We start from the raw sequence: 15283 nt of genomic DNA on the forward strand, positions 1-15283 counted from the left end.
GTTTCGGACACTGAGTTTGTTTTATTCCACCTCTTCCCGATTCATTTGGATTGAAAGAGAAAAGGTTTTCCTTACAGCCTTTACATCAACAGATCTAATCAAATCAGGATTTGAAAAAAGTTCTGGGCGCCCCACGGCTGAAAAGCAGTCTTTTAAATATTTCACCCATGGGATTTTGAGCATGTTATCTAAAGAAAGTGCTTCCCTCAGGAGTAGATGGTTTAAAGGCAGATCTTTATTTAGCCAACATTTTAGCCAGAAAATGAGTGGCCGTTGTGCTAAAGTATCACTGATGAAGGGTGTTCCAGTTTCGTCATGCACTACTAAGTTGGAGGTCCCCTTTGGGACCTCCAGCAATTGCTTCAGAAAGATGTTCTCTGCCACCACAATATCATCACAATATCATTAGCTGTCGCGTACCCCCAGAGTTCACTTCCGTAGCTTCCTATTGCCACACTCTTTGCCTGGTAAATCTTTAAAAGTGCAGCAATAGGACGTTTTCCCATTTTCCTGGCGAAATTAAATATAGCAGCATTAGCCCTGGTTATCTCGCCCCTTTTCTTTTGGATTAACGGTCCCCATTTTAACTGGTCATCGAACAGAACTCCCAGATAAGAGAATGTTTCGGTTGTAGGGACCCTTTCCTGGTTGACCCTCAATGAATAAGGCTTAATATTACGCTGCCCCACCTACATTATATAAGATTTAGATTTAGTGTTGTTAATAGATAAATCACGGGTATCCATAAAAGTATAAAAAGCATTTAATACGGTTTGAAGGCCTCTAGGGGTCCTGGCCAGAAGGTCAGCATCGTCCGCATACAGTAAAACAGGCAGCCTCTTAAGTGCAACGTAGGGGTAATCAGCACCGGTGTTTATTAAAAACTCTTCCAGGTTGTTAATATATAAATTGAAGAGAAAGGGGGCTAAAATACAGCCCTGCCTAACGCCCCTTTGGACGCTAAAATCCCTGGACACTCTTAAATCCTGCGAGAACCTCACGTTGGCCTTAGTATCCTGATGCATGTCCCTAAGAAGGTTGACCAGGCTGGGCTCCACCCCCATGGCGCCCATGGCCTCCCAAAGTTTCCCCCAGTTGACACAGTCAAACGCGGAGGAGAGGTCCATGAATGCCATGTGAATGGAACCCCGCCTAGCCAGAACCATGTACAGATTGAGGCACTGCGCAATTGTGGAGTGACCAGGCCGGAACCCGTATTGAATTTGAGAGATGACCCCGTGATCATTGGCCCAGGCTGTCAGTCTATTTAAAATTACACCACCCACTACTTTGACCACAGAGTCAATGAGGGAAATTGGCCTGTAACAGGTGGTGCTGTTACGGTCACCTTTCTTAAATACTGGCACTATAGTGGAAGTGCCCCAGGACCGTGGACAGCCGCGTTCGGCAGCTGCGTTAAGCACAGCAGTGAGAACGGGCGCCCAAAGAGATTCATTTGATTTGAATAAATCCGGCGGCACACCATCTGGGCCTGGTGCTTTATTACCGGATAACCCCAGGATACCTTTCTTGACCTCGCTAATTGTAAAAAGTGGGGGAATTACTCTTTGTTCACCTCTAACCACTTCTGTCTGAAAAGTGTTACTACTAAAAATAGAACTAAAATGGGATACCCACTCGTCTTCAGTGATGTTAGTGCCAATTGAATTGGACCCCCCCCCCGCATCGAACAGAGGTTTGTTGATGATACCCCAGAATCATTCACTGTTACCAAGGGTATTTGGGTCTAACAGATCTTGCCAAATGTTATCCTTTATTTCTGCCTTTCGCTTAGCCAGGGGCTTTTTGTAAGACAGCCTTAGTGACCTGATTAATGTGGGATCTCTAGGAGTGGACTTCAAGGTCACTTTTAGCTCTCTGCCTACTTTTGAGCACGAGTGGTCAAGTAACACACTTTTTAAGTCAGTAGAATGGGGGCAATGACTTTTTAGGTTCAAATCTATTATTGAGTTAAACATTGAAAAGAATACAAAAAAAACTACGACCAACATCCAGTGGCGGGTGGGGACCAAGTGAAAAGGGAGAAAACTGAAGAGAATAGACAAAGAGATGGGGACAATAGAGTGGGGGAAATTAATTACCTATGTAGCTGTAATATTGTTTTTTGTGGGTATTAGGTGGAGGAGGATAGGTAAGTAGCCTGGGCATGTCAATTCTAAGAATTCTTGGGACAGGAATTTCAGATAAGGTTCCACATCTTGTTGAATTGAGGCAGCTTCTGCTCTACTGAGGATGTTAGTTTCTCCATGGCAAGGAGATCCCAGATTTTGTAGATTCAGTCTAAGTGAATGGGTATTGAAGCTGTACCCCAAAATGCTAGCATTACTTGCTTGGCAGGGCATAGAACCAGAGTGATGGCTCATCCACGTGTGGATTTCAAGGGTAAGTCAGGGCATTCATGAGACCCAGGAGAATGTAGCTCGGGAATCTGGGGAGTTCGATGTTATACATTTGGTCAATGGAGGCAAAGACTTCAGACCAGTACTGCTAAAGCTTTGTACACTGCCAAAGAACGTTGGTTAAAGTTCCCACTTGGTCGAAGCCCCTCCAGCAACATGCATATCCATCTCTCTTCCATTGAGCTGTTTGTACTGAAAAAAGGGAATGGGCTCACTTTTGAATGGCCGACCATTCTTTGAAAGTGAAGAGGCATTCGCACTTTTCTCCTAGCCCAACAGTGCAGAGGATTTGACGGGGTTCTGTAGAGTGTTGCAAAATATATATATATATGTCGGAGAGGAGACGTCATCAGTGTTTCTAGTGTGAAGCCATTTCTCAAATGGTAAGAGACCCAGTGCTGGTTGGCTAAGTACTAACACTGAGTGGTGTATGGGATATGATAATGTCACTGGATTTGTGAAAGGTCCAACTGCGCCCATCTCTTTCACCCTTCTCCATCCATCATTCTACTAAGCCCTGGGTGCTATATAATAATAAACCTACATACTAATTCATAGCGCACAACATGTCAACACTTGCCTCACAGGATCAACATAAAGTACACACATGTCTAACAACACACCCCACATGGCGTAGCGTGCTATCCACAAGGGCAAGCGCTCCAGCGTCCCACGTCGGGTTAGTAAGTGCTATATAAATGTTCCAATACAATACATAACAATTACTGGAGATATACTGGAACAGCTTTTACATGTCTTATAACATCTTAGAGAAAAGAGAGATTTTCTTACCTGAGCGAGGAGCCGGGGGACGGGTACGGTCTGATCCTGAGTAAAACAAGAATAGTGCAAATTATTACAAGACGCACAAGTGCACAAAAGTGCAAACTGTGGAACCTTTCAGGATTTCTATGTCAGAGAGTTAGAGATGAAGCACTAAACTAGAACACAGAATGCTCCACCTCACTGCAGGGCAGGAATGTGGAGTATCCACTGGAAAATAGAGAAACACCTTGTGATGTAAGGTACTGCACCTGAAATCAGAGCACTGCTGTGGCATCTTCGATCCTGCATGGAAGAAAAAGTTACTTACCTTCTGGAACAATCTTTCTAGTGGATACTTTGTATACCTGCAGATCACTCACTTTTTATATATCGCAGGTGTCAGACTGAAATCAGAAACGTTTCAATAGCTCTCCACTTTGATAGGAGAATGTAAGAAACTGAGTTCTTGCTTGAGGGGGGTTGTAAACCCAAATCAAGCAACAACCACAATCCTTGTTCGGGTGAACCAAAACAGTCACTTAATAAGGGGGCCCTTTAAACTTCTTTTGGGCATTGGAAACTTGCTGGCTGAGACTCTTTTGACTCCTGCTGCTTCCTGGAGGGCTTGACACTCGGACACACGGCACCTACACCCTGCTGGGACTCACAGTCCCACGGTGCATTGCGCTGCCATGGACGCTGCCTGCCAGCCTAACTTCTTTCACCTGCTGTCACTGGGGGAGGCGCTGACATCGCGCTTAAAGCGCCGCCTTCCCCCACGCAACACGGGACGCGCGCGGGCGGTGCCGGGAGAAGCCCGGGACAAGGGCGGGGCCGTCTGCGGCCGTCCAAGGCCAGGCGAGGCTGGGCTGGGCCACCCCCCTAACATTGGACTACTCGGACACTTACAGTAAGCTCGCAGCATTCCCCTAGTATCTTTAGTTATCGTACTCATAATACTTTGCACCGTGTAACACATAGTGCTATAATTCATTCTTTGTTATCGTCCTTCTTCTATTAATCTACTCGATCCTTTTTAGTTGCATTTGAATTCAGTTTTTGTAAAACACAATCCATAGGAATATGAGTTCACGCCTTAGCAAAGGCAGGAAATCCCTGGTGGGAGGGTTTGTTAGAGGGACATTAGACAACTTTATAACCAGGGCCGCTTCTGTGCTAGAACGTTAAATAGCTATCACGGATTGGCGCCTGTCCTCGGAACATCTATATAATAAACGTTCGTCCCTGGGTCCCATCCAGCTAGCGATCACTCCACCAGCCGATAGTATGGAAAAAGACCTAACTGGGGACACTAGCATTCCCTTACTGCTACAAGATTTAACAGACTTAACTGAATTAAATAGGGATCTCAGTAAAAATGATTCAAATATAGATTCACTATTAGAAATCACATCTAAGGAACATACATCCACAATATCCACTAAGCACATCCAGAGAAAGAAAACATATAATAATACAACCGGACCACAGCATACATAAAAAAAAAGAAAGCGCGGGGGGAATAGTCACAACGGCAGATGGGCAAATCACCTAAAATACTCCAGAGCCCTTTAAAGAACTCAGGAACAGCTGTAGGGAAGACCATGTTAGACCACCTTCCCCCACCTTCTCACCACACTCAAGACCTATTGGGAAGCATTAAGCAACTGGTTAAATCCCTGTTATTACCACTTGTGGAGAGGGTGAAAAGAATTGCAGAACAAGTGGGGTCTATAGAAAAGGCAATTGCAACCAATACTGAATTAACTAGGGAATTGACAACCCACAGGCATAAACAGCCCATACACATCATACCACCAGGTCCGATACCAACAAACGAAACGAACAGTGTGGATCCACTACCCGTTCACGACGAGAACACTTTGGCACCCCCGACTATAGAGAAGGCTAATACGATCAACAGGGGAGAAAGAGCGGGAGGGCAAGTTAACAAACCAGATAGCTTACAAGTAATCGCCAATAGGATGCCCCCCTCAGCTAAGATCCCAATAGGAAACCCGCAAAAAATAGATCTGCCACCAGAGGTGGCACCCTATGTCGTCGTACTAACCGGGGTTCCGGAATTAGCGGTTGGAAAAACTGAAGGCCATCAAGAACTTAAAAACTTAAAAACAAAGTTGTATATTGGGTGAGAAATAACAGGCCATTACCTCCACAGATCAATGGTGAAATCCTTCATGTTAGAAGACTTGGCTGGGTGGGGCATAGACCAAAGGATATAAACGGGGATGTTATTATCATCAACTATAGGGACCGTAGAGTAATTACACACATTGGAGATTGGTACATTGAGAGACGCGGGGAAGAAATTTCGACACATGGCTTAAGCTATTTCTACCCTCAATCTTTATTGACAAATCCCCCAAGATCCGGGATCCCATATAGGAGTAACCTTAGTTACAATATCCCCATCTTTAATCGTTTCACCATGCTTTCTGGTTTGGAAGGAGTAGACTGACTCCCCAACCAGGTGCCCAGGGACCACCATACACCTAAACAACTAGAAATGTTAGTGGTCCCAAATGTTGGTTTTCAAAGTGAACAGATTAATTTAACGGATCCCAGGAAAGTGTATGTGGAAATAAAACCCACTGAATGGGTGAGAGGCAATTCTGAAACAGGTAGTAAAAAGACCCGGTCAGCAGTAACAGTGCTAGCTGCTCTTTCCCAGGAAAAGGTTGTGGAGTTTAGATAGAATGCCGATTCTACACTAGCGAATCAGTTACAATGGCATCGGACAATAATCCAGGCAAAGATAATTCCTCAATTAGGATACTTTTCTGGAATGTAGCTGGACTTCGCCCAAAGGTAGACAATAGCACCTGGCTGAATTTTATTCAGAATTTTAGTATAATATGTCTCCAGGAGACATGGACTACCACCGAAATCCACCTGGTAGGTTATAAAACGTATTTTTCCTCCACTCTATCTGTAGCATCCGGTAGAGCAAAAGGTTGTTTAATTATATATATTTCCAATCTGATAGGGGGACTGGAAATTACCCCTATAAAATTGGTGGCTAATTTCCAGATACTCAGTCTTCGTTTTAATAATGCGGACACAGTTCTCTTGGTAAATTTTTACAACAACCTTCCAGATGGAGAACTGTTGACAGTATTGCGACAGTTGCATTGCCAATTATCTGTCTTGACAAGGGGACTTGTAAAAGGTGCCACAATCATATGGGGCGGCGATTTTAATCAGCATCCATGCCAACATAGCAATCAGTTTCTTTGCGGAATAACAGACAAAAATGATGATCCAATAGTTCATTTTTCCCATTCAAATATTGGAAATTGCTTAAATGAAATATTTTTTGATTTGGATCTTGTAATTGCAAACGAAAATAATGCTTCCTCTTTGCTACTTGAACCAACCTTTTTTGGTAGGGGGAGGCAGAGCACCATAGATTTTATCCTCATTTCTAATATAGTTGGTAAACGTGCCACCAACTTTGCAACATACATAAACGTACTGAGCGACCATTGTGCACTTAGTATAACATTTCGACCGCTCTATAAGCACAGTACGCAAAGTATAGTTAGTGCTGTGAAGCAAAACACCCTACACCTGGATAGATCAAATGGATTCTCCCTAAAATGGGAGAAAGTCGATCCTCCAGAGATCACCAGGAGAGTTACAAACACAGCATTACTTCCAATTCTCAAATGTCCACATCAGATGAGGAAGTATTAAGTAATTTCAGGGTGGTCTTAAATGCAATAAATGAGGCACTGTCTGTAAAATTAAAAAACACCCAACCAAATAAAATTGGGTGGTTCAATCATAGGTGCACAGCAGCTCACTCCAAATTGAAAATAGCTCTGAAAAATTCGAACAGGGTCTCTCAAGAAATAGCAATTCTTAGGAGGGAATATAATGCCGCGATTAAGGACAGGAAATCCGAATTAAAACAGGCACTATGGGATCAGCTACACACAAGTTGCACACAAAAAATAGCTCTGCCTTCTGGGCTGTGGTTAAATCCCCATACCTAGCTGATAACAAAGACTCACCTACGATTGACGTGGCCATAGACGAAAGGGTCTGGGGAGAGCACTTTTCAAAGATCTTTGCAAAAGGTCCAGTTAATAATAGTGGGCAAGAATATAAAACTTTAGCTCAACCTGCACCTTCTTATCCAATTGCTCTAGATATTACTATTGATGAGGTACTCCAGGCTCTAAAATCTAGTAAAAACGGTAAGGCCCCTGGCCCAGATGGGGTCCCAATAGATCTATTTAAATCAAACTTAGACCTGTGGGATCCGACTCTTGACCAGGGTACTTAAGTCCACTTGTGAGGTGGGTCTACTGGACTCATGGACGAAATCAATCATGGTCCCTATTTTCAAAAGGGGGGACCGCCAGAAGGTATCTTGCTATCGCCCGATCTCACTGCTGGACTCCCTGGGCAAAGTGGCAGGCAGAGTCATCCTTGAACGCCTCCAGCAGTGGGTGGACGATGGCGGGATACTCTCGGACCTCCAATTTGGGTTCCGGGAAGGCCGGGGACTATTGAACAGGCCCTAAACCTGACAATGTTATTAGGCAAATACGTAAGTGCGAAGGCGGGCTCTATGTACATGGTATACGTAGATCTGTCAGCAGCCTTCGACTGCGTCTCCCATACCAAACTTTGGTCCGTTTTATTGGAAATGGGGGTAGATTTACTTTTGGTGAACTTTTTGCGCAAATTATATTCTAACGCCTCGGCTAGAGTGAGGTTCGGGGTAAAGGGCGAGTTAACCGCACCATTTGGAGTGGTGAGAGGAGTCAGACAAGGTTGTGTCTTGGCTCCTTTCCTCTTCACGCTTTACACCAACGGTTTGGAGAGGGACATGATAAATGGGAGCCAGGATCTTCCTTTAATAAACAACCGTCCGATTCCAGTTTTACTCTATGCCGACGATGCGGTGATACTGGCCCGTACTCCCCTAGAACTACTGAAGGCGCTAAATAGATACTCCCAATTCATGGGTAATCTGGACTTATGTATCAATATCAAAAAAACTTTTGTTATGACAGCAGGACCGGGGAAAAAAGGACAAAGGATATTTATTTAGAAAAAGAGAAATTGGCTACCACAGAACAATATCCATACCTGGGAATTATCATCGATCATAGACTCAACTGGAAACCAGCAATTGAGTCTAGGAAACTCCATCTCATGAGAGCCACTATGGCCCTCGTAAACCTTTTTAAAAAACTGGGAAAGAGGCCTCCGGTAGAGCTCCTACAGATATATAAAGCCAAATGTCAAACAGTTGCACTGTACGGGGCTGGTGTGTGGGGGTATGTAAATACCAACACTTTGCAAGTGGTCGAAAATGCCTTCTTGAGGTTTCTTTTAGCAGTACCAAGGAGCACAGCTACTTTTTCATGCCATACGGATTTGGGGATTTCACATCTATCAGATATAGCTAAAAAACAACCACTCCTTTTGTGGCATCGAATCTGGTCCTCAGACAAAAATGTTTTTACACAGGGAATTGTTTTAGATTGTATGTCTTTGGACCACTCCCATAAAATGGGCTGGTTTCTATATATAAAATGTTTTTTTTTGTTTTAAATCTTTTTATTGAAGTTTCAACAAGACAGACATAGGACACGTCAACAATACAGGCGTGCATGCAGTCGCCCGGCAAACTGTAGCCATCCCACCCTCCCCAAACGGCGGAGCCCAGTGGTGCTGCGTAGAATGTGTCTGTGGGTGCTGGGGAGGCCCAGTAGGCGAAGCAAAGCTCTGATCCGGTCCTATGAACATCCAACCATCCCTCCCACTCCCCGCCCCCACCCCCATCCCACCCGCAACTCCCCTTCCCCGGTGTGGCAAGTGCAGTGACATCGGTGTTCATGAGGCCCGTTGGATAGGCAGGATTTAGTTGGGTGATCGGGGTTCCCCCCGAAAGTCGTCTGGGAGCCGGAGGACTCTGAGGTATTTTGTGCAGGTTATTTCATTAAATTCCTCCGATAGGAGAGAGACGAGGGGCTGCCATGTCTCGAGGAATGCGTCTCTAGTTTGTGTGAGGGAGGCCTGTATTTTCTCCATTCCCATAATATACCATAGGCGGTGGAGCCATCCCGTGTGAGTAGGCTTCCTAGAGGTGCCCCACAGAGAAAGGATGTGTTGGTTGGCTGCCCCCATCGCAAGCCCCATCTGTCTTCCCCTGATCGATTTGAGTGGAAATGTGATAGCATTGGGAAGGCCAAGAAGCGTGTATGCCGGAAACCGGGGAATGTCCGTGTCAAAGTGTGTGTCAAAGCTCTTGAGCACCTCCTCCCAGTACCCCTGAACCTCTGGGCATTCCCATAGGATGTTAGTGTCCCTTGTTGTCCGCAACCCCTCCAGCACCCGGGGTCCCTGCGCGGGTTGCTTTGATGAAGCCGCGCTGGTGTAAGGTGCCAGTAGTACGCTATTTTCACCGCTGCCTCCTTACTGGCTACATTGCGGGCAGTATGGTGGGCCCTGAAGTATATGTCCTGCCATTCCTTGTCTGTGAAGGAGCGTCCCAGTTCGCGCTCCCATCTATTCTGTCCCGCCAATCGCGCAGCGGGGGGAGGCGGCCCGAGCATCATGTAGAGGTCAGTGATTGCGTGTTTGTCATTTGTTTTCGTGTGGAGCCATCTTTCGTAGGCTGTTATGGGTCTGCTCCCGTGGGGTAGCACTTCCCTCTCCGTGAGCCAGTGTCTGATCTGGAAGTATTGGAAGCGTTGGATCTGTGGAAGTGTGTAGCCGTCTTGCAAAGTGCGCATCTGCATAAAGCCCGTAGGGTCGAAGAGGTCTCCAGCCGCCTTGCATTCAGAGTCCTGCCACTGCGAGAATGACCCAGGGGTCAATCCCAAGGGGAACGCTGGATTCCCAAACAAAGGGGACATCGGGGACGGGAACGTGGTAAGGCCCTTCGGGACCGCTACTCTGTCCCAGACCTGCATTACCGTTCGCGTGATGGGCGATTTCCGGAGGTATGAAGGCCTGTCTCTGCGTCCCAGGAATGGGACTTTCCATAGGGACATCTGGCCCATGGCCCGGTCTTGAAACAACCACCGCTTCTCTGACTCGGGCCTACTCCATTCCAGGAGATAGCGGAGTTGCGCCGCTTGGAAGTAACGACGTAGGTCAGGGACCCCGAGTCCGCCCTCCGCTGTGGTCCGCGTGTTTAGGTCTCTCCGCAAACGCGGGCGCTTGCCAGCCCACACAAAGCGTGTGATGGAGTCCTGTAACTGTTTGAGCACGCCGAGTGGGGGAGCGACCGGAATAGTTTGGAACAGGTACAAGACCTTAGGTAGTAGGGTCATTTTTATCGCCGCCACTTGTCCCAACCATGAAAGTGGTTGACGACTCCATCTTGCCAGATCCCCTTTCAGGGACGTCAGCAGAGCTGTATAGTTGTGCTCGACCGTTTGGGTTGTACTCGGGGTTAGGGAGATGCCAAGGTAGGGTATGGTCATCTGAACTTGGAGGTCCCCCTATGTCTGATGGCCTCGCCTTGCCACCTTCGCGTTCCGACCTAGGGGCAGGACTAGGGATTTCTCCACGTTCATTTTGAACCCCGAGACATTCCCGAAGCTCGCTATCTCCGAGAGGAAAGCCGGTCCCGACGTCTGGGGGTTCTCCAGGGCCGCTAGGATGTCGTCCGCGTACAGACTTATGGTCTGTGGTTCTCCACCAAACCGGATGCCTGTAATGGACCTGTTGTCCTGTATTCGCTGGGCTAGTGGTTCAATATAGAGAGCGAATAGCAGGGCCTGGTTCCTCGTCGGATGTCTAGGGGCCTCGAGCGTACCCCATTGACTATGACCTTGGCCTGTGGGGCGGCATAGCAGCCAGCGACCCACGTGCGGAACCGGTCCCCGAACCCAAAGCGCTCCAGGACTGCGTCCAGATATCCCCAGTGCACCCTGTCGAACGCCTTCTCGGCATCTACAGAGAGTAGGACCGCGTCGGAGTCATTGTAATGGGCCTTATCAATGACATGAAGCAGGCGCTTGGTATAGTCTGCACACTGCCTGTTGGGGATAAATCCCGGTTGGTCTGGTTCAATGATGCCCGGCAGGCAGGGGCCCAGTCTAGCCGCCAGCACGCCCGTGAACAGTTTTAGGTCGAGGTTGAGTAGGGAGATGGGTCTGTATGCCTTACATTGGGACGGGTCCTTGCCCGGCTTGGGGAGGACCACGATGTCAGCCTCCAACATGTCTTGTGGGATGGAGCCTCTGCCCTGGAAGGAGTTGAAAAGCCTCATTAATACTGGTGCGATTTGGGGGCAGAGAGCCTTGTAGAAGCTTGCCGAAAAGCCGTCCGGGCCCGGGGCCTTCAGAGGTTTGAGACGCGTGATCGCGGAGACAACCTCCTCGATTCGGATGGGGGCATCGAGGGAGGCCCTGGTGGGTTCATCTAGGGGCGTTATCTCCGTGGCTTGTAGGTAGGTGTCAGCGGAAACCTCCCCAGCTGGCGGCTCCGCCGTATATAGTGAGGCATAAAACTCGCGGAAGGCTTCCGCTATGTGGTCATCTTCTTGGACGACCGTCCCATCCTGGGTACGGATGGAGGAGACCTTCGCCCCTAGGGTCTTAGCTTTAAGGCAGCTCGCCAGCAGGCGACCTGTCTTATCACCGCCCACATAGTAAGTGTGGCCCAGTCTCAGGGCCGCGAACTCCGCCCTATCCAAGTCTAAGCTGGCAAGTTGGGCCCTGACCGCCTTGAGCTGCCTCCAGATCCTGGGGGCCCAGGTCCGACTGTGGGCTTGCTCGAGTTCAAGCGCCTGAGCGGATAAGGATTGCCTCTTTTCTTTTCGTCCCTTGGCTTCCGCCACGGCTACCGAAATCAGTTCTCCCCTCGCTACCGCTTTAAGCGCCCCCCACACCGCGGCTAGGGAGACCTCAGGGGTGTCGTTGGTCTGTAGATAATGCGCGATGCGGTCCCGAAGCCGCTGCATCACCCCCTCATGTTGCAGGAGTGCATCATTGAGGCGCCATCTGCCTTTCCTTTGTGCGACTCTAGGGGCATGCATGTGCACCACGAGCGCATCATGGTCGGACAACGCCGCCGGGAGCACCTCCACATCCTCTATCAGGGGAGACACGTCCGCGGTACCGAAAAAGTGGTCGATGCGTGCGTAAGTTCGGTGTACATGGGAGTAAAAAGTGTATCCCGGGGCAGCGGGATGATGTTTGCGCCACAGGTCCACGAACCCCTCCTCCGACAGCCATTGACTCCCCTCCTGTGTGATCGCCCCGGCAAACCCCCGTCGGTGGCCGGATCGGTCTATAGTGGGGTCCATCACTAGGTTTGTGTCCCCGCCCACTAATATGGCTTTAGTGTTAGGTTGCAGTGCGTCTGCCAGTGCCCCCCTAAGGAATGGTTCTTGCCTGGTGTTTGGAGCATAGAGAGAGCCTATAACCATATCCAACCCCCCTATATGGACAGTGTGGGCTAGAAGTCTCCCCTTAATTTCAGCTACCTTGTCGCCAACCATCCCCGTAAAGTGGCGCGCTACCAGCAATGAAAACCCCCGCTTTCTTCTCCAGGGTTGAGGAGTAGTGCTGAATCGGAAAGGCCCTTGAGCGCATCCTGTGCCAATCTTTGGAAAGTAGGTGAGTTTCTTGGAGCAGACAGATTTCCGCTCCGGAATTTTCTAAGAAGGACAGGACAGCCCTGCGCTTAACGGGGTTATTAAGCCCCTTCACATTTAAGGTGAGAACCTTCAGGGTAGGGCTAGCCATTCATGAGGATGTGTAAGCAGCGCATCCTGTCTGGCTCATCCGGGGCCTGCCAGGTCCCCGTGTCGGCCCATCTCTATTCCCAAATACCACACCGGGAGGGTCCAGGTGTCGTGTTCCCCACCCAACCCTGACCCCAACTTCCCCAACTGTCCCCCCTCCAACCCTCTCCTCCCCCCCAACTCCCAACCCTCCCTCCCCTCCCCCCTGAACTCCCCCCAACACAACTTCCAAAGTCTCGGGCCTATCGGGACAGAGTCCAGGTCCGTAGATCATCATAGAAAGTGACGGCATGGTGGCGGCCAACTCTCCGGCCCCCCGACCCCTTGCCCCCGATGAAAAAGGCTAATGAGGGCAATCTCCTGTGACCGAGACATCAATGTTTGGCAGGTAGTATTGTCTGCCACCTCCTGCACTGCCGCCTCTCGCTCCTGGGCGGCCAGGAGAGGATCCGGTCTCCGAAAGGGTCTAGGGGATCGTCGTCTCCGCACCGTCTGCCAGCCGCCCCCGGACCTCTGGCTGGCACCATCTGTAGAGCTGGGATGGGGGGTCTCACCTGTGGCGTCATCCTCCGGAGGGTCAATGTCTAGCACAGCACAAGTGTCCTGGAGGGAACGAAGCTGATGTAGGGACCCCTTCCACTTAAAGATGAGACGGAACGGGTGGCCCCAGGTGTAGGGCATGCCTTTGTCTCTTAGGAAATCAGTCGCCACTTTGAAGGAGCGTCTCTTCTTCAGGGTGATGGCGGAGAGGTCCTGAAAGAGGGCCACTTGGACCCCTCGGAAGGTTATCGGTTGTCGCACTCGGGCCTCTCGCAAGATTCTCTCTTTCAGAAGGAAGTCCGGGAGAAAAGCCAGAATATCCGGCGGGGGGGCCAGCGCCCGGCATTCCGGGCCGACCCTGTGAGCGCGATCAATCCGGATTTCAAAATCGCCTGATTCCCCAAGGATCTCCCAGAATAGGTCCTGCAGGTACGCCGTGACGCTGTTCCCCTCCGATTTCGATGGAACCCCTCGGACCCTGATGTTGTTCCGTCGGGAACGGTTCTCAAGATCCTCCGAGTGGGCCTAGAGTTCCACTTGCTGATCTTGCAGGCGTATGATTTCCTGTTGTAGCTGTTCCACCTCCATGCTGCGGGACTGGTCTGCCTCTTCCATTGCCGCCACCCGTTCTCCCAGGCCATCCACGTCTCTGCGCAGCTCCTTCTGCTCCCCTGCGAGCTCCTGTTTCAGGGTCTGAAAGTCCTCCCGCAGGGTGTTGAAGAGGGAGGCCAGGAAGGCCTTTGTGATGGGTGCCGCGTCGTCGTCCGTGGTCGAGGCAGTAGCCGGTGTCTTTGGGGGTGATTGCACCGGGGTTTTCTCCGTTTTGGCGAAATTTTTGTGGAGTAAGTCCGATATGGAGTAGTTTCTGTCCTGTAACTCCAGTTCTGTAGTAGGGGTATCTCTGTTATAGTCATAATCTAGTGAATAGTCCCGCCCATGTGCGTGGACCCCGGCAATCAAAAATAATCTCTTAAGTTGTCAAAATAATGCAGGAACTGCAAAGACACTTAAGAGAGAATTAAAGACAAATAATGCAGCCTATATCCACAGGCTACACTGTCCAGTACTTCAACTAGAAATTCCACCAAAATTCACCACACACAGCCCAGCCTGCTAGTTTCTACATAGAGAAACCTGCCTCCCCCAGTCAAAGACTCAGGAATGATAGAGAGGAAGGTAGGGACAGACAAGCCCCATAGGCTGCCATTATGTGGCTTAAACAGGATACTGTGCCTTTAAGAGAACCTTCCAGACTTCTCCCAGTATCCCAGAATGCATAGCAGGTCCAACTTACTTTCAGTTCTTTTTGAAGGCGTATACAACGCCAGACCTGCAGCATTGTTTACATGAAGAATTCTCCACCGGGGAGGAGGGAGGGCGCTTATGACTATAACAGAGATACCCCTACTACAGAACTGGAGTTACAGGACAGAAACTACTCCTTCTGTAGTAGGGGATCTCTGTGTATAGTCATAATCTAGTGAATAGAATGGCAAGCCCATCCCCACAACTAAGCGGCGGTGGAGAGTAAATAAATAATGCCACTATTGTGCGAACAAATTCCGCAGTGAAGCCTGTCCAACCTGAGCGTCTGCCCTGGCGTCAGTGTCCAGGCAGTAATGCTTAGCAAAGGTATGAACCGACTTCCAAGTGGCTGCCTTGCAGATTTCAGCAATCGGCACGTTACGGAGCAGAGCCGTCGTGGCAGCTTTGCCCCTGGTGGAATGAGCCTTAGGCTTACCTCCTAAGGTCTTATTAGCCTTCTGATAACACAATTGTATGCAGGACACAATCCACCTAGAGATGGACTGCTTAG

At 49.1% G+C, this 15283-nt stretch overlaps 1 protein-coding gene across 1 annotated transcript in view; it reads right to left on the minus strand.

Moving 5' to 3' along the window:
- Positions 1-15283, minus strand: part of LOC147703652 (uncharacterized) — a 1900603-nt gene that overhangs the window by 164960 nt on the left and 1720360 nt on the right. The window contains exon 31 of the mRNA XM_086929537.1: positions 3213-3248. Within this exon, the coding sequence (XP_086785663.1) occupies positions 3213-3248 (36 nt within the window). The remainder of the gene's footprint in view (positions 1-3212; positions 3249-15283) is intronic.

Source organism: Lissotriton vulgaris, chromosome 7 (assembly GCF_964263255.1).
Source record: "Lissotriton vulgaris chromosome 7, aLisVul1.2, whole genome shotgun sequence".
Taxonomy (NCBI): Eukaryota; Metazoa; Chordata; class Amphibia; order Caudata; family Salamandridae; genus Lissotriton; species Lissotriton vulgaris.